Raw genomic sequence first — 27,974 nt, 5'->3', positions numbered from 1 at the left:
ACTGGGAGCTCGCCCGTCCTCGCTGGGACCAGAGGACTTGGCAGTGAGCAGACCATCACCATTCAGCCTGGCACCCCAGCCCCTGCTCTGGTGAGCTCATGTTTTGTGTGTGTGTGTCTGGGAAATAAACGGGCAGGCACTGAGGGGTTAAAGTTTTGTATTCATGTCAGCAGAACAGAGACTCTTCCCTTCCCCTTCCTCTGCCCTCCCCAGCACCTGGCGATGCCCGGCCAGATCCACACTGGAGTAAGTCAGACACCCAGGAACCTGATTGACGCTGATGTCGCCAGGATGGGAACCTGGCCTCACAAATAACCTTTCCCCTTGAGTGGGAAACAAAACACACCCCCTTGGTTTGGTAACCTGTATGTATGTGCACACGGAGCTCTGTCCCCCCATCATTAGCAGATGTCTTGCATACGAACTGCATTACCTATAAAGTCTGCTTACTCCAAGCAAATGTTTCTCAATCTTTTCTTTTTACTTCAATTTGAAGTGAAAGGTACAGTATAGGATTCAAATGCTTTTGCATTACATGGGTTTCTGGCCACTTGAAAAACCCCACAGAAGAACAACTTCACAAACCTGAAACGCCCGCTGAATTGTTTTGCTGCATTCCATCCTGCCTGATGAACTTCCTTTTGATTTCCTTTCTTTTTGCTTGACATGGCACTTAACTGCTGCTTATTTATTGTTATTTATTTATTAAAAAAGAGTGAAATTCGCATCTCCTGTTTCAGCTCTCACTTCGTGTCAGTTATTTCTACCCTGTGGATGTGTTGCACAGGCAGGAACATCAGGACATTGCCCAACAGGCAGAACTAGCCCAAAGAAAGAAGCGAACCTGAAACGCCGAAGCATGACTTGGTGTTGTCCCAGCTCTTGCCTGCACCAAATTCTGGCTCCAGGGCTGCGGGCAGGAGACATCAGAGGTGACTGACAGAAGGATTCCTAAACCCAGATGTGTCACCGGCCTGCTCGCTGCCACCTCAATGGCACCTCTGACTTTTCTTTGGCTCAAAGATTTAACGTTAAGGCAAAAATAAGACACAGTGTAGAAGCTCCATCAAATCTTTGGCACAACAGCAACAACAACAACAACAAATTACTGTACACATGAGCTGAGAGGGTAACATTTCCCAGTTAAGCAAAGGGAAAAGTGCTAAATAAATTGCACGTACTAAAAGGTGGCTGGCTTAACAACAATAAGAAGCATCCCTGTCCTTGTTTGGTTTTTGTTTCCTTCTTTTCCTTTTTTCCTTTCTGTTCCAGAGATTAAGAAAGTTCCTTGGCCAACTGTCAGCTCGAAAAGGGGTTTCAGCAAAAATGCTGCTTGCAGTCTTCATCTGGATCGTGCAACCTTTGCCAAGAACAGATGTAACTCTGGCTGGGAAGCTCTTCTGGATCCTCCCCTCCTTGTTATTACTCCTGGAAAGAGAAAGATGCACCATCAGAACAGTGAACACATGGTGTCCTGGTGGCTCCTTGCACCAACGATCACCATTGGGGTGTCCTTGGGGACCATTGGCCATGGGTATGAAGACCTTTAAGAGTTGGGCTTGCAGAGTAACCCCCTGTAGGTGCCGCAACAGTGGCCAGAGCCCACAGAGAGCAGAAGGACTAGCAAAGAGAAGGGTGAGGAAGGCTTAGGGTGGAAATACAAGGTGTGGGCTGCAGCTCCTGCCACAATTAGAAATGATGGCAAATACCTGCTTTTGACAAGACCTGCAGATTTTTGGGGTCTATTTTCAGCTTCAGAAGCCGATTTTAGAAAGCAAAGGGGATTTGTGCAGGAGATGGGGTTTATGTCTGTATTTTAGTTATCCCATTCACTATCCCGCATGTATGGCTTCTCAGCCTAAAGGACTGCAACCTGCTCCTTGTGTCTGTGATCCCACTGCAAGTCATGGCTGTGGCAGATGTACTGGGATAACAGGATTTGGCTAGAGAGTATTATGGCCACATCCATTGGAAAACACACAACTCCAAAGCACAGAAGCTCCAGGCAGGGAAAAACCTCATCTAAGTCCCTTTTAACATTAAAATAAGCTCTGTGAATATCCCACAAACAGTCGTTAGTGTAGTTCCTCAGGGCCTGCTCTTTCATGAGATCACATCTCTGTTGTCCAAACTGCCTTCATCACGTGGGCTCCTAAATCCTTCTTTAAGTAAGTTAGAATTAGAAACTTGGAAACGAGATCCCATTTGTGGAGTCCAACCACTGTTTCTCGCTTTTTGCCAGTGGATTTAAGAGCCCTTCAGGGTGCACTACAACCTCTGAAGGTCCTTTGGACACAGTCATCAATTCCCTGGATAGACCAGCCATCCTTCTGACAACCTCAGAAAGGTCAAACTCCTTAAAGCTTGGCCTGAAAAACACGTTTTCCTGAATCTGTTTTGTTTCTGTACTGCCTCTTCTTTTCTATTATTAGATACAGTAACATTAAGGTATAAAATATTACTGACTGATGCCTATTTTATGGTTTTATTTATTTGATTACTATCATTAGGGAGATCAACCACCACAGCTGATCATCCGTGCCAAGCTAAGGGGCAGAGAGGCCCAAAATCCACCTTGCCATCCCTTCCTGCACAGTACAGACCTGGGAAGCACAGGATTTCCCCAGGACCATCAGGATTTCACTCAATAAGAGCTCCAAAAGGGCCTAGGTCAACCTCCATGCAAGAAATGCAGGTCTCTGCTGGACCCTGGATCCTGGAGTTGGGGTCAACACATCTGGATACATGGAGGAGGTTTTGGCCATTCAAGTCTGCTGAAGGACAGGATGGAGCCATGGGCTGGCTGCATCCCAGCACATCCCAGCAATAACAAAGTCCCAGTGCAAATTGGTTCCTCTCCTGCGTAAGCAATAATGAACTCTTCACATCTGGCACACACCAAACCTGAAAACAGAGCTCATTATTGCAATTATTATCAATAAGGAGGCACCTCTGCTGACTGTAAGACACTACTTAGTGCTGTGTGAAGCAGGAGAACATATGAACTATTGCCCTAATTCACAGCTTTAATTGGGATTTGGGATTTTGAATAAATGAGGTTTAGATAGGAGAACAACAAACAGCCTTGTGTATCGCAAATGTTTCTGTTTCTGTTTGGAGACCCCTGAAATCATTTTCCAACAATAAATAATATATATTAATAAGCTGTAATAGAAAAAGTCAGTGCTTTAATTTATCCCACATGGAAAGAAATGTAAAAGAAGAAAAAGGAGGGAAGAAATGACCACTCTCATTAATATTAAAAGACAGTAGAGAGACAAATCCTCCCTGTTCCCATCTGGAACAGCAGTCCTAGCAAGAAAAACCTTTTCCACGGCAGGAATGAACTACCCAGCAATAGCAGCCTTATGCCCTAAGCCAAAGCCATCGGAATCACAAGGCGCCTGGTCCCCTCTCTTGTGCCTCTGGTGCTCTTTAAAGTGCTGAACAAATAGGACCTGAACTGCAGTTAACACCTCCTGCATTCATTCAGTGAGACCCTACCCTTTAGCTCAAGGTGCTCAATGCTGATAAAAAGCATTTTGGGAAGCAGGATGCATTTAGGAAGAGGAGCCTCAGTGGCAGGTCTCTGCTCTGAAGTCTTTGCAATTGGGGAAGATCATCCATGGAGGCGCAAGAGCGAATCTGTACAAACCAGCCAAGGGCGGGTAAGGGCAACCTTCCAGGCAGATGAAATGGAAAGGGAATGGAGAAATCCCTCTGCAACACGAGATGGAGCTCAGCAGACCTTGCTGCCATGTTCAATGGGTCCCAGGGCTCTGCCCAGTGCCGGCCATGGGTTATGTTAGGTGGAAACAGGCTCCTTTCTTTCCCCCTCCACCCTTTTCCACTCCAGCCAGGAGTGTTGAAGACAGATTTATTAACCAGGGTCTGCTTTAAACTAATAATATCAGAAGTCCCATGGCTCTTGAATTTGACAACTGGCCCAATGACCTTGGTGAGTTTGCAGCATCCCGGAGCATTTCAACCTCTATAAATCAAAGCACTTCTGGAATTGAGTCAGCCTTTGTTCCAGGGCTTCTCCTGTCTCTTCTACTCACATTTTCCTTTTGCTGTAGTTACCTGATATCTGTGGGGTGGATCTTACCCTATTCTTGGTAATACCCTCGCTACAAAGGGAGCGGAGCCTACGATGGGACCCTGTTCCATGCCCCAGCCTTTGCATGCTGCAATGTGGCTGCTCCAACACCCCTTTTAAATCAAAGAGGGTTTTGGGGTGCTGTCACGCAACAGTGGGGTCCCACATCACACCCCTTTTGCAAGGAAAAGCTTTCAGCCCTTCTCTTTGGGGTACCGATGCTCAATCCCCAAATGGGCCAACACAGGGTGTGCAGTGCCCTCAGGGAAGCATGTAGCTGATGCTGCCTCCCTGCCCAGCATTGGATGAACACAGAATCACAGAACAGTTAGGGTTGGAAAGGGCTCTATCATGAGCCCTTAGCCTCACACTCATGTCCCATTTGCAATTGTTGTTTCAGATTGCAGGGACATATAAAACACAAAGAATAAGCACAGGAATCCGCTACAGCTCTTACACAACCTCACTATTGCCCCACCATCTTATTTTTAAGCAGGTCTGTTCCCCGGGCGTGGAATCCTTCAGGCAGCACAGGGCAGGGATAACCCATGGCCAGGCGGATCAGGCCCCCCCAGTAGGGATGCTGCCATCCCACTGTCCTGCAGGCAGATGGACGGCTCCAAAGCGGGACGCTGCTCTCCTGTGGTCCAGCTCCTCCCCGGGGCCCATGGAGCTGGCGGCCGTGGGGAAGCAGACTGGCTGGCTGCCCGCTCGCGCCTGCAAGTCCTAGCAGGGAAATGAAGCTATTTTTAAAGAGGAACCTCTGCTAAGTCGAACTGCAGGGAAAGGGAGCTCGAACCTCATTACCAGACCCCCCTCTCCCCACACAGGACGGGAAAGAAACGCCGTGCAGATCATCAAGACTTTTTACTGTGCTGGCTCCAAATATGTTCTAATAATCAATATCAGATGATCAATAAGAGCAAGCCCCGGCAGCCAGGATCATCTGCTCAAGCCAGGGGGTGGGAGCTGTGGCTTTATCTCTGGGCTCTGTCTAAATAAATCACGAGCCATGATACCCTGTTAGTGAAAAAATATGCTCCAGGCGAACGGTTTCAGTGCCATACAAATCAAGCCTGCCACTTCCATTTCTCATCTATAACATAAAACCTGGTCACTCCTGCAAGTAAATATGCCTCCAGAAAGCCCTCCTTTGAATTTTCCAACGGGAATAAGTGTTACCTACAGCGGGAGCTCTGCTTTTAGCAAAGTGGCAACGAGTCAGCATCAAGGCATGGCAGAACACCACAATAACTGTTTTATATAATGCAATAATTACATACATAGCGCGAGCCCTTTTAGCGCAACCAACAGAATGGCTTTTCATTCCATATACGCTCCTCTATCATTTAATTATCAGGGAATACATATGTATATATAAAGAGCATTTTTAATGTTTAATTCCTTGCGTCTGTGCGCATCCACACACACAGGCACCAACCCAAGAAACTAAATTCCAGCCGAAGACTTTTATTGAGCTCCAACTGCTCGCCTGTTATTCATAACCCAGTTTCCTCTCTCACAAAGAGACCTTTAGCATGGTTTGGGGTTTTTTTTTTCTTTGCAGTGTGTGTGTGTGTTATTTTTTTTCCCTTCTGCCTCGCTAACAGCTGCTCGCAGTGTTGTATCCTGAGTGATGATGAGGTTCTGAAAGTGTTTTTTTGGAACAGATGGCCAGGAGAGAGCTGGGGAATGTGCCAGCAGCGAGCTGGGGAATGCGCCAAGTCCTGCAGTGACTGAGTACTCCGGGTTCCAGCTCGCGTGCCTTTCCCCTGCCCTCTGCCCCAAGTGGCGCCAGCAGGACTTCCCAGCTCGCGCTCCGAACATCTGGAGTCTGCGACTGCCAGAAGAGCCTGGACGGGGGGAGGATGAGGAGGAAAAAATCCCTCACCCGTCGCTCCCTGCTCCGGCTTAGCTCCCATGGCCACGGCGATGTTGCTGCCTAGCACGGGGGCTAAGCAAAGGCAAACAGGGGAGAGGGGAAGGCAAATAAACTGAACCTTGCCATGGGAGACTGGGGTGGGCTTTTTAGCACCTGGGGGGGGGGGTCTGTTCAGTGCTGGGGGTGTTTTATAAGGGTATTAGCAGTCGGATCCCGCTCTGTGAAGGGCTGTGGTTGTGCTGCCTGGATCCCGTGGGATGTGGGGGGCTGCGGCACACAGCTGTGCACCCACAAAAATACTGGTGTCTAGGGAGAGCACCCGGCCACGCACCCTGATCCTACCCCAAGCCATCGCGCTGCCTTCCTGCAGGGCACCAGAGTCTGGGTCTGCTGGGAATAGGCTATAAAAGAGTGTGCAAAGAGCAGGCTGGACCCAAACCCCCACAAAATCTGTGCGAGGCTTTCAGGCAACCTCCTGCCACTCAGGATCATGTCCCATGCAGAAACGGGGTACACCAGGGATGAAGAAACTTGAATGCCCCTTTCTGAGCCACATCCTTCCCCTTGTGCGTCCTCTGTGCTGCTGGAGGATACTCCTGCCTAGAGCCAAAGGCAGGTCCCCCCCTCTTCCCAGGACATCAGTGTGGCCCCAGCAGGGTTCAGGGCTCTGCTGAGGGTGCCACAACCCACATCTCCAATGTGGCACGACTCCTGCAAGCATGGTGAAGGGCAAAGTGTAGTTCAGATCACTTGTATAATCAAGCCAAAGGAATCCTTAAAAAATGAAGACTATCATCAGAATTCACCACCCCCCATGCAGCTTTTGGTTTTGAAAGGAAAAGGCATTTGAAGCCCTTCAATTACCCCCTTTGCTGCTTATAAATGAGATCTCCCATCACCAAACACCCTCGGTCAAGTCTCAGTTGCAACAACTAAAATCACCGTATAACTATAGTTAGGGCTGGAAGGGAGGGCTTATTCTCCCCCTGGTCAAGTTTGAAAGGCTAAAGCCAACTTTTCTATTTAATAAAATGGAGTGGAAAGAGGGGGAAAAACCACCCCTTTATGCTTCATATTGCAACAGCAAAGTCTGAACAACAACCTAACGTTAAGGACAACAGATAATCCGCCCTCAAAAACAAAGCAAAAGGAGACGCACGATCCAGCAAAGGCAACATCTGGAGCCCCTGCCTGCCAAAACAAACTCCAACCAGCTACTTTTTAGTGTGAAAAGCTCACAGTGCCACAGCACATTGCAATCAGGGAGCTGAGAGAGTGAGTGATAAAGGCAGAGACACAATAAAATGGAGATGACAGGAGATAAGGGTGCTGTGGACCCAGCGGTAGAGCTCAAGGAGCAGAGGTTTATGCTCGGGCTTGCTGTGATACTTTTTAAGAGAGATTAAAAAAGGAAACCCCTGAAACAACACCACCACAAACACAACAACCACCCCAAGGTCGGTAACTCGGAGAAACTGCTCAGTGAGCAGTGGTTTGGGAGAACTGATTAAAAACACACACTGCTTAGTAAAAACGTGACTATTTCCAAATGAATGAGGGCACGGTGATTTGGGGCCAAGGCATTGCATCCTCATTCAGCTGCCCGTGTGAGACCCCCCAAGAGAGACATCCCTTCATCACCTGACATCCAGAGCCTGGATCTTCCCTGCACAGCCATCGTGGATCTGTGACTTCCCTCCCTTGTGCTCATGATGCCATTGAGTTGCTTGGCTCAAGGAGAAAGGGAGATACCAAGATGAGTTCTCCCAGCACAGGCTTTGCATCCCCACTCCCGCCTACTGGGAATTACTACTGGGTTTGGTACGTACCGTGTTTGGGTTCCTCACCAGCTGAGTGTGCTCTTGCAATCACCTGAGCAAATACAGCTGGAGATAAAATCACACCTATCAGCCAGGGGAATCCACAGAATGCCCTAAACTTGGATTTTCCCAAGCAGCAGAAGTACATTTGCAAGACACATTCCAGAAAGAAAAACAAGGCAGAGCAGGGACTGAGACCCTGCCTCAGGTACAAAGCCCAGCTTTCATTTTCGGATAGGGCCTCTGGGGAAGGGTTAAGGTGGGTGTCCTTCAAGAACATGGAGATAAGGCAGATTTTGTCCTAGTGATGCTGTATCTGTGTGCCAGTGGTGGCCCATTGGGAGGCAGGATGTGCCTATTAGAGTTTCATTGCTCGAATGGGTTTGGGGCTTTTGTCCATGCATATGCTCCAGAGCAAACTTTAGAGAACAAATGCCATAAATGGAAGGCTTTTAATTCTTAATTTAATTTTTTTTTCATTAAGGATTGATCCAGCCCTAACCCTCAGATGTGAACTCTCCGAGATTTGGAGCCGTTTGAAATCTGGCTCTGCGTTTTGTCTTCAAGCTTTCTTTGGTTTACATAAGCCAGGATAATGAGTCTCAGCCCACTGGGCACTCAAAGCCTGAAGACCCACTCAGAAATCTACTGAAGCCCCCAAAGGAATGCTCACCCTCTTCTTCTCTTCTGTCTTGACTTGGGGAGATGACTCAAGACTCTACTAGCAATCTGCTGAAGCCCCAGGAAGGATGCTTGTCCTCTTCTATCTTGGCCTGGGGGGGACCCAAGACCCAACTCTCACCTTGCCCTAGGGTTAGTGGCATCACATCAGCGTCCCTAGGACACCACTGCTTGTGGCACTATGAACCCCACAATGAACCCCAAATTCTGGGCCATGCCCAGGAGCTCCACATGCACTTCCCAGTTTCACCTAGTGATGTTGTCTGTGGTCAAGCAGTGTTGCATCTCTGCCTGGCACTGCTGCCCCAGGGTCATAAATACAGGCCATGACAGTGAGAGGAAGCGCCAGAGAGTGTGCTATTGTGCTTATTTATAAACTAAATTGTTGTAGGATGATTTGTTGGGCTAAAGAGGACAAAAAGTGAGGAAACCTGCCCGAATTGGAGGCAGATCTTAATGACACTGGGGAAGGAGCCTGCTCCCCGGCTCAGCTGCCCATTCATCCATTAAAATCCTGCTGATTTATTATCCCGCCTGACAAGCAAGCCCAGAATGCAGGGGGAAGTTCAATTCAAGTTTACAAAACTCTTTTTGTCATAAAAGCCTGAACAAAGACATCAATCACTCCTTTAATTCACCCATGTCACTCTCCGAGAGGAAAACTGGCAGAGCGCTCCGCTTCCTCCTCCTGCCGCTTGACGATGATTTCACCTAATTGGTTCAGTGTTAAGTAACCTAAAGGAATGTGGGGCATAATTAGATTTAACGTTGTTTCCTCAAGATACCCACATGTCCTTCAGGTCATACATCTTACTAATGTGTTTATACATACAACGTCTCCATTAGCTACTTTTTTGTTGTCGTCGGGGCGATTTTTCTCGGAGATAAGTGTTAGATTAAACAAAACAGAAAACACAGGAGGCGACCGTGTTTTTATGGGCTCCAAAAGGCAGCTCAAGGTTGGTTTGGTTTAACAAGTAACAGCCCCAAGATGACTCTAATAGGATCACGCTCATGTTTAAACACACGATGGGCCACTAACGAGAGGAAGAGCCCGGCGCAGAGGACAGGGAGGAGAGAAAAGCTTTTGATTAGAGAGGAATGCAGTTATTACAAGATCAGACAGATGGAGGAGAAAAAGCAAGAGGGAAAGGCAAGGGATGAAAAAACCCAGGAAATATCCAAGAGATTGGGAAAGGAAGGAACCCCCTTTGGATTCCTCCTTTTTTTTCCCCGCTTTTGTAACTTTTCCTGTTATTTGGGGGGCGTTGGGGGAGGCTGTAACATACCTTCCTTTTTTTAGATCTTCCTTCTGCTTGTAAGGTCCTAGTGCACTGCTCCACGCATTCAGAGAAGCTCATGTTACTGTGGTCAGCACTGTAATCCAGGTCTGCTAGTCTGGCCAGGGAAAGGATATAGTTACAGGCTATTCTCAAGATGGCCAGTTTGGACAACTTTTGACCATAAGAATAGCAGGGAACCTAGAAAGGGTAACAGGGAAAAAAAGAAGAATAAATTAAAAATTAGGACAGATAAACAAAATATCTTGCTTGAAGCATGGCAAAACAACTGTAGGTTATTTTCTTAGCAGTTTTTAACATAAATAGGAACTCCAGCGATAAAAGGCCATATGGTCCCAACAGGTTTTTAAGAAGAACTCCCCCACTGCTCTCCATGGGGATGAAAGCAGCACGAAGCCTCTTGATTTCAGCAGGGCAGTTCTGCTTAAAATGTGATGGCAGGATACGGCCTGGGATGTCTGCCTGCTGCTCAGGCTGCTTCTCAGAGGCCCTGTTTGTCTCAGGAATCTGCAATCCCCATGCCATCCAGTTATTCATCTTGAGTAACTTACTCCCTGCAAGTAGCTCCAATGCCATTGCAGGTCTTGCAGAATAAGGCACTAAGGGGGGGTATGAGCAAATATATCACAACCTGGTGTTTTTGTGCTCAAACAGCAGCAATCATGACTTCCAGCCCATGCAAAACCACAATGCTGTTGTAGGAGCAGGATCTGGTGGCTGTAATTCCTACCTGCCGAAACACCCCATCATGGTACTTCACCTCCCCGATCAGAGTCTGGTTCAGGGCTCTGGCCATATCTGATGCAATTTATTTCTTTACCCTTGAAGGTTCCTAGTGTAATGTGAAGCATTCAGACAATTCCAACTAAACAGTGTGTGCCTAAATAACTGAGCAGCATACATTTCCTGCTGTACAGGGTTTGACTGCTTTCCCATCGTGACGCACCAAAGCCCTACGTATAGGCTCAATTTTGCACACACAACTTCAACGTGTCCAGCTTAAAGAGGGATCTTCCTCTGAGTTCAATAGGCCCGGGGCCCTGCTTGCTAGTTTGCAAAATTGCTAAAGGTCATTCAGCCTTTAACGCACAGGGGCCTATCGCCTACGGGAAACTGGAGCCGGGCATTTATCTGAAATCCATCCTAGCCACTCGTGTTGTCTGACCGCCCGTCAATCCTAAGTTTTCATACTGCATCAATCACCGGAATACCGCAGTGTCCCTCTACCATCTGCCTCCGTACCAGTCTCCATCCTCCTCATCCCTCGAGGGTGTCAATAGGGTTGGAGAGTTTTTAATGCTTCTTGCCATGCCCATGCCTCAGCTTCTCTTTTCTCCAATACGCTCCTCAGGTATTCCGCCTGGCTTCAGCTAACCTCAGCTAGATGTGCCTTCCCCGTATCCCACAACCCATGATAGATGCTTTTTGCCCATGAATTTAGTCTGATAAGCTGAACCCCTGCCAATTTTGAGCACCCACAACATTCTTTTGCAAAGTTTGCTCATGTTGAACTTGGTTCCTACAGTCTTCACCTGAAGCCCCCCAGATCCTGCACCTGAATAGAGGACAATAGACTCATTCACCTCTATTGTAACACACATTTTTTGTCCTCCACCATCCCTTCAGCGTCTTTTCCAGGAGAAAAAGATCAAACCACCGTAGCAGATGGGTGTGTGGAAGACATCCCATATCTCTGATGGCCTTTGCTGCTCTTCCCTGAACTTTTGCTAGTCCTTTTGGAGCTGAGAGGATCAGAACAATGCATGGTATTCATGTCGTGGGTGCTCTGTGGATGCATCTATCTAATAGATGCTATGTTCTCTTTTTTGTTTAATAGTCCTTTATTCATAACTCCTGACCTGATTTGTGACCACCGCCAGGCATTGACATGAGACTTCTGTTGAACCATCTATAGAAACCCTGATGTCTCTCTTCTCTGAGATACTGGTCAGCTCGGGGTCTGTCACTGCATATGTGGAATCTGTTTTTTTCCCCATATGCATCACTTTATCTACATTGTATTTATTTAATCTGCCATATTATTATTACCTAGTCACTCACAGCCATAAAGTCCCTCTACAATTCTTATCTCTGCTACCTTTAGCAAATAGCAGCACCTTTTGGTGGAGTATTGCCAGCAAACTTCCCATTGCACTGCTCACCCACCTTTCCAGGTCATTTGCAAACACACTCAGCAGCACAGCTCACACCGTTTCAGGCAGTGGGACTTCAGAGATCTCCAACCCAACTCCCTGCTTGAAGCAGCACTAAGATCAGAGTAAGACCTCAGTTTGTCTACTCATGAGTTCTCTCCCTGTGGGAACAAGCCCTTTTCCCCTTCCCCTCCATCCCTTGCCTGTCCACCAATCACTAACCCACACTCCTGTCCAAGATGCTCAGTTTCTTCAAGCACTCCTAGGGAGGAGCTCTGCCATAATACTTATGGAAATCCAAACCAACTACAATTGGTTGGATCATCCTTATTCACAGGGATTTTAACACGACACTATGGGCCAATTGGCTTGTATGCTACAGCCGAGGTGCCCACCAGTATCCAACCTTTCCAGAAGCAAGCCAAAAAGCCTCAAAGGGTCTTTTGTTTTATACATACAATGTGCTACTGATACCCCTGATGAGGCAATGAATCATAGAATAGTTTGGAAGGGACCTTTGGAGGTCACCTAGTCCAACCCCTCCCTGCAGTGAGCAGGGAATCTATTTATTCCCTGGGAATACCCAGTGTCACTGCTGCATTTTCCTCAGGTGGCAGCTGCACAAAGCAAAAACTCTGCTGGTAACACCAACCCAAAAGGAACAGAGCCACTTCCATGTCCCTCCTGCTGGAAACATCACTATGTGTCCCATGGGATTCAAGATACACCCTGTAAGACCCTCTTTCCAAAGCTGGCAGTCAAGGAAAAGGCAAAGCTGAGTGCTGTCCCCATCTCTCTATAGTGAATCAGTGGGGTGGCTGGAAATGGCTGGAGTCCATTTCCATGGACATGCTGGAAAAGGGCACAAAGGGCCCCTTTTTGACAGACAAAATCTCTCTCTAAATCCTCATCTTCACTTCTTCCGCAGCACGATGCACGCACCAACTGTGCTTGCCCTCAGACCGTAATACCTGGCCCCCAGATGCAACAAACTCAGAGTTATTTTGAAAGCAAGAGCTCCAGGCCGCAGAAACTCCCAGTGTAACAGTGGAGATCCCAGATCAAACAGCAGCGTGAAAAGAACAAAGCAAGATGGAAACTGAAATGGAAGAATTCAGTGAAATGTGGGAATAATTTCAGAATTAGAGCAAGAAGGAAGTTAAATCGAGTGGAAGGAAAATAGACCACGAAATCCTTGATGCTGATGCACAGACGCTGTCCAGTTACAACACAAGAAGGCAAAAGTCTTTTTTTCCTCATCTGTTTTGCTCTTTTTTTGTGTGTGTTTTAAAAAAAAAACCACCCCAAAACAACCCAAAACCAAGAAGAAGGAACAAAATAAAACACAAACTGTTCTGTGGGACGCTCGCTACTAATTGTGAGAAAGATCTCAGTGCTAACACAGCTGACAAAGCCCTTGCCTGGGAATACACAACACTCTTCCAACATGCTCCAGCAAAGTCCAAACTGGAGCTGCCCCATGCATCCATGGGAAGAGGTTCACCTTGAGCAGCTCAGATAGCATCGTGATGGGTGCGGGGCACCGACATCAGGAGATAAGAGTTTTGCCATGGTTACAGTGTTAGAATAACTATTTCATCTGAACCCTCCCTGTCTTGGCTCAGCTCCTGCCATTTTAATGTTTCCTTTTGAATTAAACATGGGAAATTGAGAGAGGAATGAGCCACTTAGTTCAGATCCAGATCCAAAGCTTCCCCAAGCAGGGGGTGGTGTAAGAAAGTGAACTTTGATTTTATCCCTTCTTTACTATAAAGCCAATAGGGAAGAGGATATAGATTTGCACAAGCTGGAGTGAAGGGTATCGATGACACACCTGGATGCCAAGAGTCTTCAACATCCAACCCAAACCAAAGCAAGCATCTCAGAAATAGGAAAAATGCCTGATGCTGGTGTGGCCACGCAGGTGTAACCCTCCCAGCTTCCATGGTACACAGATTTTCATCACGAGGTAATGTGAGCAGGCATCCATCGCACTCCTGGTGAGTACCAAGCCCTTTCCTTCCACCACCTTCTTGCTCATCACACCTGAAATGAACAGACACCAGTGCTTTGGTGGGAGAGCTGTGAAGACAGGAGCTGAGCAGATCCATTCAGAGCCCAAGGGAAGCAGGGGAGAGCTCAAGTTCCCATGCAGTTAATGACAATCCCTTATCTGACCCCACTGTTTTCTGCCGAGCGGCAGCGCAGCTCACCATCTATCCTGCAATATTTGCAGTGATTAAAAGGAATTAGGAAGGAACTGCAACTGAAATTTCACACTGATCCGAAGGAATGCAGCTGTCTGCTAGAAAGCAAAGCATACGGGCACCATCCTCAGCGTTGGGAGATCAGTATAATAGTGGGCTGGGAGCAGCAGCAGCTAGGGCTTCAGCCAAAGGATGTCTGTTGGTTGTGTCTGAGAAGGGCTCTGCAGAGTCTCACCCGTCTTATCAGTGATCCCCAGGCTGGCAGGGGCTGGAGATGAATGCTCTTGAGACATATTCCTGTGCAGAAGAGTCCTTCTTTGGTAGGAAGGCAGAACGGGATGTGACCTAGCAGGTCTTTTCTATCCTTGCCATTTGTGATTTAGAGGCAGCACGCTTGGAAGACTGAAGATGATCCCTTGAAGTTCATGGGAAGACTGCTGCACATTTGACTGGAGCAGCGCTCAGCCCACAGCCAGCCCTCTCGAGGGTCACTGTTATCCACTAGTGACATGGTCTTGGGGTTTATTCACACCAGGACACAGGAAAGAAGACAGTGGGATAAGGCTGGGGAACAACTAGAGAAAAAGATGGCTGAGAGGGTAAAATAACCACCCTGGCCATGCAAGGATGCAGGGTATGTTCACCATGACAGGTCCATGGGGAACAACCAGGGGCATACCACGGACTTTAGAAGCATTAAGCCAATTCGCACCACTGAGCTGTTGGCTGGGTAGCTCTGTCTTTATCAGTAAGACACAATTTCTACGTCCACTCTGCATGAGTATGTTGGAACAAAGAAGAGTGTTGGGTGCTGGGGGTCCAGACCTCTCTGTTGCTGGAAACAGGACTTTGCAGCACAGACTTGCACAGATCCCTTCCACATGAAGGTCACATAGGGCAGAATAGGCCCTCCTGGGTAAAGCAGGGAAGACGGGGTGGCTCCAAGACAGAGAAACGCCTGTGTTTGCGACACAGCATAAGCTAAGCCCTCCTGAGAGTTAGCTCCTTCCCAACATGCCGTATTTAAGCTGCTGAATTTACCTGTCTGCTAATCCATCTGGTTTATTTTTATGCTGGGAGTTAAAACACATCAGCCTCCCCTCTCAGGAGAGCATCTGGCTGCCTCTTCCCTGCATCTGAACACCATAGAACTGCACTGTCTCATTGTCTGTGCTGTGCCTCCTGCCAAAAATGTTTCCAGAAGGTTCATACAAATGTCCAGTGCTTAATAGTTCTGGCTCTCATACATCTCTCCTTCCACTCCAGAGTGAGTCAGATGTTTCCTGGGGTTAAGGCACCGCAGGGGAAAGGCAACAGGGCTGCTGGTGTTTCCTGTGCACAGGGGAAACCTTCCTCTCACCACCTAAGGTATCTCCATGGCTGGTGTATGAACTACTGTGTGGAGAAGGGGAAGTTGTGGATGCCCCATCACTGGACGTGATAAGGGCTAGATGGGGCTTAGAGCAACCTAGTCTAGTGAAAGATGTCCCTGCCCATAGTGTGGGGTTGGAACTGGATGAGCTTTAAGGGTCCCTTCCAACTCAAACCAGTCTGTGATTCTATCAGCCTGAAGGCCTTGTCCAGAAGATCATTGTCTGTGTTAACATTGTGGAGCGTGTTTGGAAAGGGTTTGGATCCAGCCGTTTTCTTTCCACCCAGTTCTGGATGGAGAAGTTCCTACCTCTTGGGGGACCCACTGGTTGATGGGCTAGTTGGTGTGTTCAGATTCACCAGCAAGGGACTTGGCTTCCCTACCTTGCTCCTTACAGCTACACACCCCGAGTCTTCCTAACATCAAGGATGGGATATGATGATTTACACACTTTTGTTTGATGGGAAAGCCTGCAAGCGTTACTGGGATGTCCTTTCCCAGTCCTGCCAGACCCCTTCAGTACAGTTGGTTACCAGTGAGTGGATATGGTGATTGCAGTAATGGCATCATGGCATCCATGGCGTGACTGAACTTAGGACCCAGAAGAACCACAATGAGCCACCAAGCAACTTGCAGCTTAGCTGCCTGCAATACTACTCCCAGAAGCTGCTGAATGGCCCTGGTCCCTAAACACCCTTCCTCCTGCCCATGGCACAGCAGCAGTCAGCTTCCACCGATGGCTCCTCCATGCCACTGGTGCTCACTACACCAAACTGGACCTCTGGGGCAGCACAACACGGGTTTGAGCCCAGCAAGGCCAGATCCTGCTTTGTGGATGGTCTTCATCTTCAGCTAGATGCTCAGAGCCCTGTTCAACCTGGCCTTGAACACTGCTAGGGATGAGGCATCTACCACCTCTCTGGGCAACTTGTGCCAGTGCCTCACCACCCTCATAGTAAAGAATTTCTTCCTTATATCTAGTCTAAATCTACCTTCTTTTAGTTTAAACCATTACTCCTTGTCCTATCACAACAAGCCCTACTAAAAAGTCCCTCCCCATCTTTCTTATAAGCCCCTATAAGTACTGAAAGTCTGCAATGAGGTCTCCCTGAAGCCTTCTCTTCTCCAGGCTGAACAAGCCCAGCTCTCTCAGCCTTTCCTCATAGAGGTGCTCCATCCCTCTGATCACTTGTGTGGCCCTCACTCCTCTGGACCCTCTCCAACAGCTCCATGTCTTTCCCATGCTGACGTCTCCAGAGCTGGATGCAGTACTCCAGGTGGGGTCTCACCAGAACAGAGTTGAGGGGCACAATCACCTCCCTCAACCATCACTGTGTCAATTGCTCCTCTATTCCTGCCAGCGATAGCAGCTATTTCATACCAGGGGCATGTGGGGCTTTTGTTTCTCTGCCACCAGGCTGCAGCGGTGGGAAGGGGCAGCCTTGCTCTAGCCAAGCAATCACAGCAGCTTCAAAGCAAGCCTCATCCCTGCCCCGCCACAGGCAGCAGAGCATCCAGCCAGGGACCAAACCTAGCTTCCAAATGCCAACAGGAACAAAAGCAGCATCGCTCAGGCAGGAGAACTAGTCCCGACCCAGGCGCCTTTGCCTCTTGGGTGGGTCCAGGCTGTCAAATAACCTAGCTCCCGGTTCCCTCCCTGCTCCTGGCTCCCCCATCGCTCACATTGCAAAAACATGAGTTCACTCCTTGGAGCGAATGAATTGGCTTCCTCCAAACAAAACCTAGGTGTGGTGCTGGGTGAGTTCACCCCAGGGATCTCTTCCAAATGGCAGTCTGGTTAATGCTGCCCCAGCACTGGCTCTGCTCCATTTTGGACAGTCCTCCTGCACTATCCCCGGACGTTTTGCACCGTCAAAGCCTCCTGCAGATCCTCGGGGCATGCAACACACACTCTCAGTATCATGCATGAAAAATACCACGTTGCTGGGCTGCAGCAAAGCTCTTATTGCAGGCTCTTTGAACCACCTCCCAGAATAAATCACTACACAAAGGGCTACTGCAGTATCACAGGAGAAACCCCAGGGCATCTCCTCTAGAAGGGGCTACCCTCAAGCACTATAGTGGGGAAACACTTTGAGTGACACTTTAGTAGTGGTCACCATATCTGAGGTCCGATGGGTCCAATTCACCTGGGGAATAGGACAACAAGCTCCACTGTAGCTAGTGGCATTACACCAGTTTTGTCTTGGTGTTCTTTAGTCACCAGCCACTGCTGGACACCACAGGGGTTTCCGCTCCCTTTCTATCACTGCTTAGACTCAGGAGCTGCCCCAAGCCCAGCTCAAGGAACTCAACTCTCCTGCAGCACAGACATGGCTCTGCTTGCATCCCCGCATCCCTGCTTGGCACAAGGGACAGTGCAAACTGGGACCGGGGTGGGATATATCACTTTGTGAAGACACATGGCATGGACCCAAGGAGGTGCAGGAAGGGAAACAAAGAGCCTGAGGGAATCTGCTGCGAGCTACCATAAAGTGTCCCACCTCCCCACCACAGCCCGGAGAGGAATTTGAGAGCGGATTAAGGCAGGGAGCGGAGGCTTGATTCAAAGCCCGACGGAGAAAAGCAGGCTCTTTCCTCTGATTTCAGCAGGAGCCGTAAGAAAACACAGAGGTTAACTCGGGGTGGCTGCAGCAGGCACAGCAAATACCTCCTGACAGGAGCGGGATTTGTAGCAGAGGATAAAATCAGTTAGGCAGTGGCCAGGGGAGCAAACAAACCCCATTCTTGATGACACACAGGCATTGTTTTCAGGATTTTTGTCCTTTTGTCTGGTTTCTCCCTTATTTTCTCTCCCCTCGTGTTGCCTCGGGCCAGTATTTTGTCATCTTCTTTAGCTGTTAAACCACAGTGCCACTCAGTTCTTCCCCAACCAGGCTCTAAATAATCCTAAGCATCACTCTGGGCTAGCTGAAACCACCGAGATGCTCCAGTTAACACTGTGCTGTTTGATGACGACGTACAGCGGTGGCACCACGCATTGTAAGCAACACGTGGAGGATGCTCCAACTCTCCTGAAGCCCAGCAGCATCTCCCCAACTGCCACCGTGGAGCAGAGTCAAACCTTCCTGCTGTCACCCCCAAGGAGCTCACTGGGAGGTTGGTCTGAAGGAGCTGTGTTTGAAGGCATCATAGGGCTTCCTGCTGGTGGGATCATTGGGGGATGAATCACTGGGAAGAGGGCTGGGAGATGTCAGCAGGTGATGGAGAAAAGCTCTCAGTCTTCCCACCACGCAGTAAGGACACTGGTCACATACAGTGTCCCGTCTGCAGAGGTGACAAACCACAGCCACCTTTGGGATGACACGCAAAGAGGACAAGCACGTAATGTGGCATTCCCAGAATAGTCACAGCCTCCACTGGCTTGTGGCTAAGGGACTGCTCAAGCCACAGGCCCTGACAGGCTTGTCCCTTCGAACCCCTGCAGACAGCTTGCCCTAATGCCACCCCACAGCAATACAACCTTCTCCCATGGCCTTGAGGCTGCTGCTCTTGATGTCCCACCATGCTCCTAATGGGAGTGAGCTGGGTCTTCTTTGCACTGATTTAACACCAAGCCACAGCAGCCACGTGCATGCCAGCAGCAAAGAGTGAAAAGATGCTGGTGTGGGGGAAAAAACCTCTACTCCAGCAGCTAAAAAGCCCTATAAAACCCTAAAATATCCCCTGAACCCACATGAGTGCAGAGAGCGAGGCTGTCAGCTGCTAAGGCTGAGAGAGCCCTGGTAATGCAGTGGTGAAAAGATTTAGAGGAAAGTCAATATACTTCAAGGGAAAATAAATGTCTGTGGACACATTTGCTCCCGGCGCAGACTCGAGCTCGCTGTGGCTTCATGCTTTGCTGTCTTGAGGAGGAGCTGGACAGCAGTGCTCCATAGAGAAACCAGATGTGCAAGAGTAGGCAGGCTCCAGATGAGGAAGGCTGCTGTGGTTGTCTCTGTCCACCGAGGGAGCGTTTGCTGCCACCTTAGGGTCTGTCAGCACAGCTGAGGAGCTCAATCACAACCCCTGTGAGTGCTATGGGTTGGTGGGAGCTGGCTTGCTTGGGTGCCCACTGCAGCCTAACGGAGAAGAGCACTATCTCCTCCTGGCCAAGGCCTCCAGGAGCAAACTGGTGGCTAAGTCAATGCTGTAATAACTGTGCAGATGGCTCTGTTTCACACTTGGGATGTATTGGAGTAAGCAACCCTTGTTGCCAAAAGGAATTTGCAAACAAAGAACGGAGCCAGTGTTGCTGGCAACCATGACCCAGTCTGGGTAGCAGTTGCTTTGCAGATGTGCAGTGGTGGCATCGCATCTTGTTTCCTCTGAACAGTTGCACCACTTCATGAACTGGAACATCCACAAAGGCACTTCAGATGGAGGAGGAGATGACCCTTGGGCTCTTGTGAACTCATTGCTGCATCTCCTCATCAGAGATGTTTGGGTTCATTGACCACCCACAATGGCAGAGAGAGGAAGAGAAAAATGACAACGCACCATGTCACTTATGGGAGGTCCAGGCGCAGCTGGGACAGTTCAGCTGGACAGCAAGAACTCACTGACCAGCACTTACCAGAGCATCCGAGGGCAGACCAGTGCTCCAGGTAGGAGCTGCCCAGTTATGGGGACCAGAGCAGCACCCAGGAGGGACACCTAGAAAGGCAGCAGCAGAGGGACAGCAGAGTATAGCAGAAGTATCTCCACCATGTCAAAAAGCCGGTGAGTGTTTCCCATGGGGAACGACTCTATTAGCCCCAGTGGAAGGATCACAGGGACAAATGATGCTCTGGATTGAGCAGGGGAAACCTCTTGCAGACGGCACTTACAAGTGCCAAGATTAAGAGGAAGGAGCTGTATCTCAGGAGCATCTACCCTTGAGTCCCACTTCAGTGTTACAGACCTATGGTGAAGGCAGCAGCTCAATACAGAGAGAAACCCTCATTCCAAGTGGCCATAACACCAAAGGGCAAGCACTACAGCAATGACACATCTCTCCCAACAGCAGCCAGCTTCCCGTCTATCTCCCACCTCTGAGGTGGCCCTGGCCTTGGAGGCGAGCCGGGGACAGCTTAGCGCTCAGGGACACGGCTGGATTAGTCTCTCTGGTATGAAACAACTGTGGTTGGCTCTTCCTCCATCAAGAACTGGGGAAGAAAAAGGAAAACAACACCCCTTCCTGCCATCTGGATTGCTAGACGACACAAGCCGAAACATGTGTGCCATATGTACACAGCTGTGCAGCGCAGGGATGCCGCTGTCAGCCCATCTGCCCCACACGCTGCGTGCCAGTCACTCACCCTGGGGTGGGCTGCCAAGATGGGGAGGGTGCCCTGCATGGCTTCCCCTTCTCCTCCTCCTCACCAGGCATGGATGGGCTCCCTTCCTACAAGCACTAGGGTTTTATCCCATGCATACCAGCAAGGATGGGCATCTCCAGTCCCACGCATCCAAACAGGGTGGGGAAGGGGATGATACTGCATGGGTGCTGGGTACCGGTGGTTGAGTGGGGCTCCACATCCAGCACCCAACCCCTTCCCAAAGGGGCTGGAGCCGGCTGTGTGCAAGCACTGCGCTCTCCCGTGCTCCTCTCCCCCCTGTCTGCAGGGAGGTATCAGTTTCAGTGCCTCAGGAAAAACCTCCCAGCTGCTTAAGGGCCTGATACATGATGACAAGGAGGGGACGGAGGACTAACTGAGGAACAAGTAAACCGAGGTCTGTGGCTGTTGCCACACGGGGGTTGCCTCCCGCATGGGGAGGCATGCCCCCTGCTCAGGGATGTGGAAAGCTAATGCTTACCCAAAGCAAAAGAAAGCCTCCCTATTGCATTTCCTTCCTCAAACACACCTCTCCACGCCCCTGCTTCTCGCTGGACATGACCGAATGCAACGTCCTCTCATCTGATCCGATCCAAACCGCTCCTCACAGACCCTTTCCGCCAGCACCGGTGTGAATGATTTGAGTGACAAGCCAGCGCCGTGCGTATGTTCCATGAAGCTGACTGTCACCTGATGTCACGTACAGCACCAAGCACGCCGCTGGCAGCCCAACAAGAAATGAATGCAAATGTCATCCAATGATGGTGGGGACAGCCAGCCCACCCCTCAGCAAATTGCTAGGAAGACCTCGCAGCAAGCGTTTCCCAGAGAATGATTCCTTTCTCTCTGCAGCGTGAATACAGCTCTGCCTGTATGCTCCTGTGCTGACCCTGGAGAACGGCTTTCATGGGAAGAGAGGACAGCAACTTGTTCTCCAGGCTCTTTGTGCTCCCAGCTGAGTCCAAGGCTGAAATGATTTATGAAGGCAGGGCCAAGGCCAGGAATCTGAGGCTTTTCAAGAGTTGCCCATTTCCCAAAAGAGTGCTGCTTTAATTTGTTGCTTGCCTGACTTCTGCTTGAGGCTCAGCCTGGAACAGGATTGCCAGTGATTTGGGAAATCAGTGCTACTTCCCCTTGCGGTTTTGGTGGTGTAGATGTCTGTCCATGGAGAATTAGGCTGACACTTCCAAGCGTGTTACACAGTCGCCAAACAACCAAGATATGGAAGCAGCTTAAAGAAACAAGATATATCAAGTCTGGAGTTTGCATCTACAAGGGACAGCCTCTCAGCACTGGAGGGACAGCATCCAGCATGGGCTGGATTACCGTGATTATAACAGAAGCTGTCAGATCCCACCACCGTGCGGTGATTTAAAATGCTCTGATTTAGATGCTCGTTGGCAATTCCCTTCTGACATACAGTCCTAGTCTTAGCTGAGGTTGGGGATGGAAGTCTGTTTGCAGCAGATGACAGGGAAGGATTAACTCTTGGGGTGCAGCTACCCAACACACAGCAGTCACTGAGAGGGGCATCATGCAGGAGATGGGAACAAGCAGAGCTCCTCTAAGCAGGAATCAGGATTGAGTCTTAAAGTCCCCTAGGGAATGGGTTGGATAAGTAATGTCTGAAAGATGGTAGCCAAAAGTCTGAGTGTGTGAGCCCCGTGCTGCTCCCACTGGGCTGGAGGGACCATCCTGGGAGAGGTGATGCCCAGCATCACTCACCATTAGATCCATTTGCAGCTCACAGCCTCCAAGCCCTGTGCACCTCCTCCTGTCTACACACCTGGGATAGTCCCAGCAGCATCCTGGAAAGGCAGAAAAGCTGGGACAGCTGGGCTTGCATAGTGTGACAGCACATCTTTGTCAGTGAGCTGTTACAGGATGCCTACACACAGAAGAAAGCACAGGGCTGATGACAGTGGCCAGGGCACTGATTTATTCTTCTGGAAAAGATACAAGAACCTTGTGGCTTCTCCAGATCAAACCTCACCTTCCATAAAGGTAGGAAGGTGAGGGAGGGATTTTGTCCAGAACCTTCATTTACCTTTCAGGAGGTTCACCCTGCCAGTGAGAACACATCTATTACCCTTCACAGGAGACCACAAGCATTTTCAAGACCTCTCAACAAGGAAGCCCAGCACCACACATACTTCAAGCACACACTACTATAAAAACCTTGGGAAACTAACTGGGACCACAACTGAACTCTGCTATCCCGGGCAGACAGAGGACACACAGAAAGTTTCAGAGGTGGCCGCAGGAACCTCAAAGACCCTGACACAGAAGTCAACAGAAGTTTGCTACTGCCCAAATTCCAGGTGATCCCTTTGAGCGAGCCCACCCCAGCAGCAGAGCTGCAAGTACACGTGCTCTTGGTACCAGAGCATCACCCAGCTCGCAGCGTGGCCAAGTGCCTCTCTGCACCCGCTGTTTTCACTCGGAGGGCTTTCTCTGTTCTGTTTTCATTTCCCACCCCTCCATGCAGCTCTCTCTCCGGGATGATGGGGGGAAGTCCGAAAGTTCCTAACTGCAAGCAAATTAAAAGCCCTTATTTATTTATCTTGAGTGTTAGCATACTTGCAGGGCTGGTACTTCCAGGCATTTTGAACCGACTTCCCCTTCTGTCAGGCGTCCACTCCGGACTCCTGCCTTTAACCCACCCTGACCTCAGCGCAGAGCAGCCGCCGACAGGGAACGCGGGGCGGAAGGCGATGGGGGGGGGGGTTGCTATTTGCCCAGCGATGCCCATCGCCATCCGCGCACCCTTTACGCGCCCGTCCCGCGGGGGTGCGGGCGGCAGGTACCTGCTTGCGCAGCGCCTCGAAGGCGGCGCTGATGGTGTGGACGCGGGTCCTCTCCCGGGCGTTGGCCAACAACCGCCGCGTCTGCTGCAGGGCTTTGATCTCCGGAGAGACTCCGGACGCCTCGCCCGGCCGCGGGCGCGGGGAGGCGGCGGGCGGCGGCGGCGGCGGCTGCTGCGGCGGCGGCGGCGGCGGGGCGGCGGGGAAGGCGCTGGCGGCGATCGCGGCGCTGCGCGGCTGCCAGGCGGGCGGCGGTGCGGCGGGGGGCGGCGCGGGGTGGCTGTGGTTGTGGTGCGGGGCGCGGAGCCCCGTCCTCCTCCCGCTGAGCACTTTGAGCTCCACGCGGAAACTTTTGCAGCCGTGCTTGCGCCGCAGCCGCCGCAGCCCCCCCAGCTCGGCGGGGCACAGGCGCGGCCAGGGCTCGCCTTCGGTCAGCGGCGTGCTCCGCATGGCGCGGAGCGCTCAGCGCCGCCCGCTCGGCCGCTCCGCTGCTGCTGTTGCTGCCGCCTCGCCGCTGCCCATCTGCGCCGCAGCGGGCTCCGTCCGTGTGTCCGTGCGTCCGCGGCTCCCCGCAGCCTGCCTCCCAGCGCCGGCAGCCGGCCCGCCGCGCCGATGAGCGGCTTTAAAGAAACAGGAAGGCTGGGCTTCTTTTTTTTTTTTTTTTTTTTTTTCTCTCTTCCCAAAACAGCTGTGCTGCCAATCTCCTTTGTTCATCCCCCCCGCACCCCCCCTTCCCTTCCCTCCCCTCCCACCCCACTCCCACTTTCTTCTTTAATCTCGCTTTTCCATGCGATGGAAGAGAAATCCTGCCCCCCGGAGACTCGCCGCGACCCACCGTGTGCGCTTCCCTCCCACCTCCCCCCCCCTTCGCTTTGCCTCCCCAGGGAAATCCGTGATTTGCTTTGGTTTCCAACCCGTCTTCATCCCGTTTCTCCCCTCCTATCGCTTGTTCCCCCCCCCCCCCCAGTCAAGATCCTCATCTGCGAGGCGGGGGGTGCCTGACTTCACGTTGCCTTCCTAAATGTCCCTGGGAGCAGCGAGGGCAGCCGGCGGGATAGGTAGGGAGCCGGGGCAGCTCCAACATCTCCCAGATATCCCTCCCGCTGCTGCTTCGCCTTCGGCTGCTGCTCTGCCAGCGACTTTGGATCTGCTTGGAAGAAGTGTTCTGCAGCAAAAGGGCTGCCCTGTTTTCCAAAGGGATAACAAGGGAGCCCGGATGTGTGGGTAGTTCCTACCAGCCCTGGGCTGCTTTTTGCCTGCATCCCAAAACCCCCTTAACTCCTCTTGCTCCAACATGCTGTCCCAGTGTGGCAGGGCCAGGGGTCTCAGCAGAGCAGGAGGGAGGGAGGGATGGAGAGATGCAGGGACTTGCCTCTGGTCACAGTCAGAGCTGTGGCACGTCTAGGGATAAACTGCATTTCACAGGGTTGTAGGAAAACTCAGGACAGAAGGGACCTCAGGAGATCTGTCAGTTTTAACAGTATCTCTGTTATTGAGGCTTCTGTTCTTAAGTCACCTAAACCCCTTAGACACGAAGTCATACTGAAAATCAATGGGGTGTAAGCCCTGAGATGCTTGAGTTCACTGAAGAGAAAGGGATGTTGGTTCCTAACCTGCTTCTCCCATGGCATGTCACCCTGGCAGCCACCAGCGCTACATGGGGTGGGCAGAGGGAGCTTCTAGTGACCAAGGTGAGGTCCATGAAGCAAGACAAGCTCTGCCTGATGGCTGATGTCCTCTGCTTTGTGCTACTGTGGCCAGGCTGCCCCAAAGCAGACACAACAAGGTGGAGAAACTAGAGGTACCGGAGATAGTACTAGAGAAGATGATGGGTCCCAGGTCAGCATCACCCCCTGCCTGTGGTGGTGCTGACAAACTGCTCTGATATCCTCAGCTAGAGCCTCTGAATTATTGCTACTAGTGACAGAGCATGCCCTAATGGCCCTTTTCTCCATCTTTTGTCTCCAAGTTCCTCTAACTCGCAAGGGTGAGAGCCAACAAAGGGGTTTTTGGTTATCCTGGTTTCTCCCAAGTGTCCCAATGAGCGGCAGTGGCACTAGGCCCTCCAGCAGCATCTGTCTTTCAGTGGAAGCCTACGTTAAACACTTAGTGCCTCTTCTCACAAGAGAAGGAGGATTAAGCCCAAGATCTTGGCCAAACTTCAGTCTTATCCATTAAATGCTGCCTACTTAAAATCCTCCTGCTGTTCCAGATTGACTCCATGGACCAAATCCATTTACCAGGGGGTAAATAGATGAAGCTCTTTGAAAACAAAATCATTTTCAGCCACTTACACCATTTGTTTTTCACATCTTGCCCTTAAGGCGCATGTATTTTCTGGGTGCTGGTTATGTAGCTGCTCCCTTGGCGGTGGTTGTATTACGGAGTGCTTCCAAGAAGAAACCTAAACCTGAGTGTCCCCAGTCACATAACTGCCTGTCAGACCTTCCTCTTCTCTGCTTTTAGTATCCTCGTGGTTATGGGCATCACGGGAGAGCTGGGGAGGCCCGAATCAGGCTGAGTCACCATGGTCCTTGTCCCTCAGGGTGACGCACTGTGTGGTGCACACAGTCCGTCCCCCTCTGTGTCCTGTTTGCAGACAATACAGCAACGACAGACGCTGAGTAGATGCAAACCTGCACCGAGTGCATGAACCTGCTTTCATTTCATTAGTAGAAGTAGTGCAAGCTGCCTGAGGACTCTCTTGTATCATAGAATCACAGAATCACAGACTGGTTTGGGTCGGAAAGGACCTTAAGATCATCCAGTTCCAACCCGCTACCGTGGTCGGGGATGCCTCACATTAGACCATGTCGCCCAATGCTCTGTCCAAGCTGGCCTTGAACACTACAGGGATGGAGCATTCACCACTTCTTTGGGCAGCCTGTTCCGGTGCCTCAGCACTCTCACAGTAAAGAACTTCTTCCTTATACCTAACCTGAACTTCTCTTGTTGAAGTTTAAACCCATCACCCCTTGTCCTATTGCTACAGTCCCTGATGAAGAGTCTCTCTCTGGCAACCAATCATCTGATTGAGTTGCTCCTTTTCACCTTAGAAGTGGTTGAACATAAAACTTACTTGAGACTAAACTGAAGGGAGAGGTTTAAACTCCAATGAAAAGGCCCAATACAACCTCTTCTACCAGCTGAAAGTTACTCTTTCAGTTAAGCAAGGATGAGTTTCCTGCAGAGTAAATCCTGTCCTTCACAGCACAAGCCACAGTAGCCCCAGAGTCACTGGCACGCTTTCCGCATGCAATGGAGGTGGGCAGTGATGCCTAAGGTCACAGACATCACCTTAACTCTGCAAATTAAAGCAAGTGGGGCCATGCTGGCATCAGTATTCAGGTTAGGAGCAGCATGGCCTTGTGCCAATGCACTGGAGCAGCACACCTTTCGGGACTGAATGCAACAGCATCTCCAGGCAGTGCTGGCTGCTCTGGGCCATATGGATGCAGGAGCTCATTCTATGCACCAAAATGATGGCATGAGGTAGAAAACGGAGGGAATCGCCTGCAGAGTAAAGGAGCATGGTTGTGAGTTGTAGTGAAGCTTCTGACCTTTCCTTCCTGCAGACCACTTCATGTCAGCCCTGTCTGCACTCAGAGTTACATCATTTTAGCAGTGCTGCAGTGTCCTGCAGCATAGATGCAGGTAAGGGAGGTGCTTGCCCTAAGCTGGTCTCTGGGTGAAACACCTCAGTGGGTGTTAGTCTGCTCTGCTAAAAGTTAATGTGGTTGAAAGAAATGTATGTTCAGACAATATGTTTTTTAAAAGGATAAATAAGTAGAAAGGAAAAGGAAATGGTAGCAATATATTGTCAAGATTTAATGGGAGGTGCAGTCTAGGGTGTTTGAAAGGGGCAAAGATGTGCTGCAGGTGGGTGCCAGGGAGGTGTCTCCAAAGCAGAGCCCAAAGGACAGGACTTCTTCCCTAGGAAAGCATCCTGAGCATCTCTGAAAGGTGCTTCAGCTGGTGACAGCTTTGTACACTCTGCAAAACATAGCACACTTCCAACCCCTGTGATAAAACAGAGCTCTGCGCTTGTACGAAGGAACATCTACTCTCTTGTGTGCTTTCCAACATCCTCAGGCAAGAGGAATTACTTTAAAACACTGTTGAAGAGCAAAAACCTAAAGTCTGATTGCAAGTGACAGGCCGAGTATATCAATGTGAAGTTGAGTCATCAAAGTGAGATTGAGTCACAGCCTTGAGCCTTCTTCTTTCAACGTTTCAATGTGTGTCGTGTACTCTGACATTATCATTAGGAGCTTGACAGCATTGGAGTCTTTCTTGGGAGCTAAAAAAACACAGTGTGTGTTTTGAAGCGTGGAAGA

General features: G+C 50.2%; 1 protein-coding gene across 4 annotated transcripts; it reads right to left on the bottom strand.

The window, feature by feature from the left end:
• Nucleotides 1-460: 460 nt before the first annotated feature.
• ATOH8 (atonal bHLH transcription factor 8) lies at nt 461-24,569 on the bottom strand. Of its 4 annotated transcripts, XM_057410044.1 has the most exons (4): nt 24,552-24,569; nt 23,641-24,257; nt 9,772-9,963; nt 8,235-8,574 (listed from the first exon to the last, which is right to left on the bottom strand). In XM_057410044.1, the coding sequence occupies exons 2-4, from the start codon at nt 24,085-24,087 to the stop codon at nt 8,512-8,514; spliced, it is 702 nt and encodes a 233-aa protein (XP_057266027.1). In that variant the 5' UTR covers nt 24,088-24,257; nt 24,552-24,569; the 3' UTR covers nt 8,235-8,511. The 4 variants fall into 4 exon arrangements, with proteins under 4 accessions (XP_057266043.1, XP_057266027.1, XP_057266018.1 ...); XM_057410060.1 differs by lacking the exons at nt 8,235-8,574; nt 24,552-24,569 and adding an exon at nt 461-1,428 and having other exon boundaries at nt 23,641-24,320; XM_057410035.1 differs by lacking the exon at nt 24,552-24,569 and having other exon boundaries at nt 23,641-24,324.
• Between the last annotated feature and the right edge of the window lie 3,405 nt (nt 24,570-27,974).

The sequence above is a fragment of the Pezoporus wallicus genome, unplaced genomic scaffold, assembly GCF_028554395.1.
Source record: "Pezoporus wallicus isolate ANWC-B61680 ecotype Strahan unplaced genomic scaffold, APGP_CSIRO_Pwel_v1 contig_8512, whole genome shotgun sequence".
NCBI lineage: Eukaryota > Metazoa > Chordata > Aves > Psittaciformes > Psittacidae > Pezoporus > Pezoporus wallicus.
This window is presented reverse-complemented; position numbering and strand designations above follow the sequence as displayed.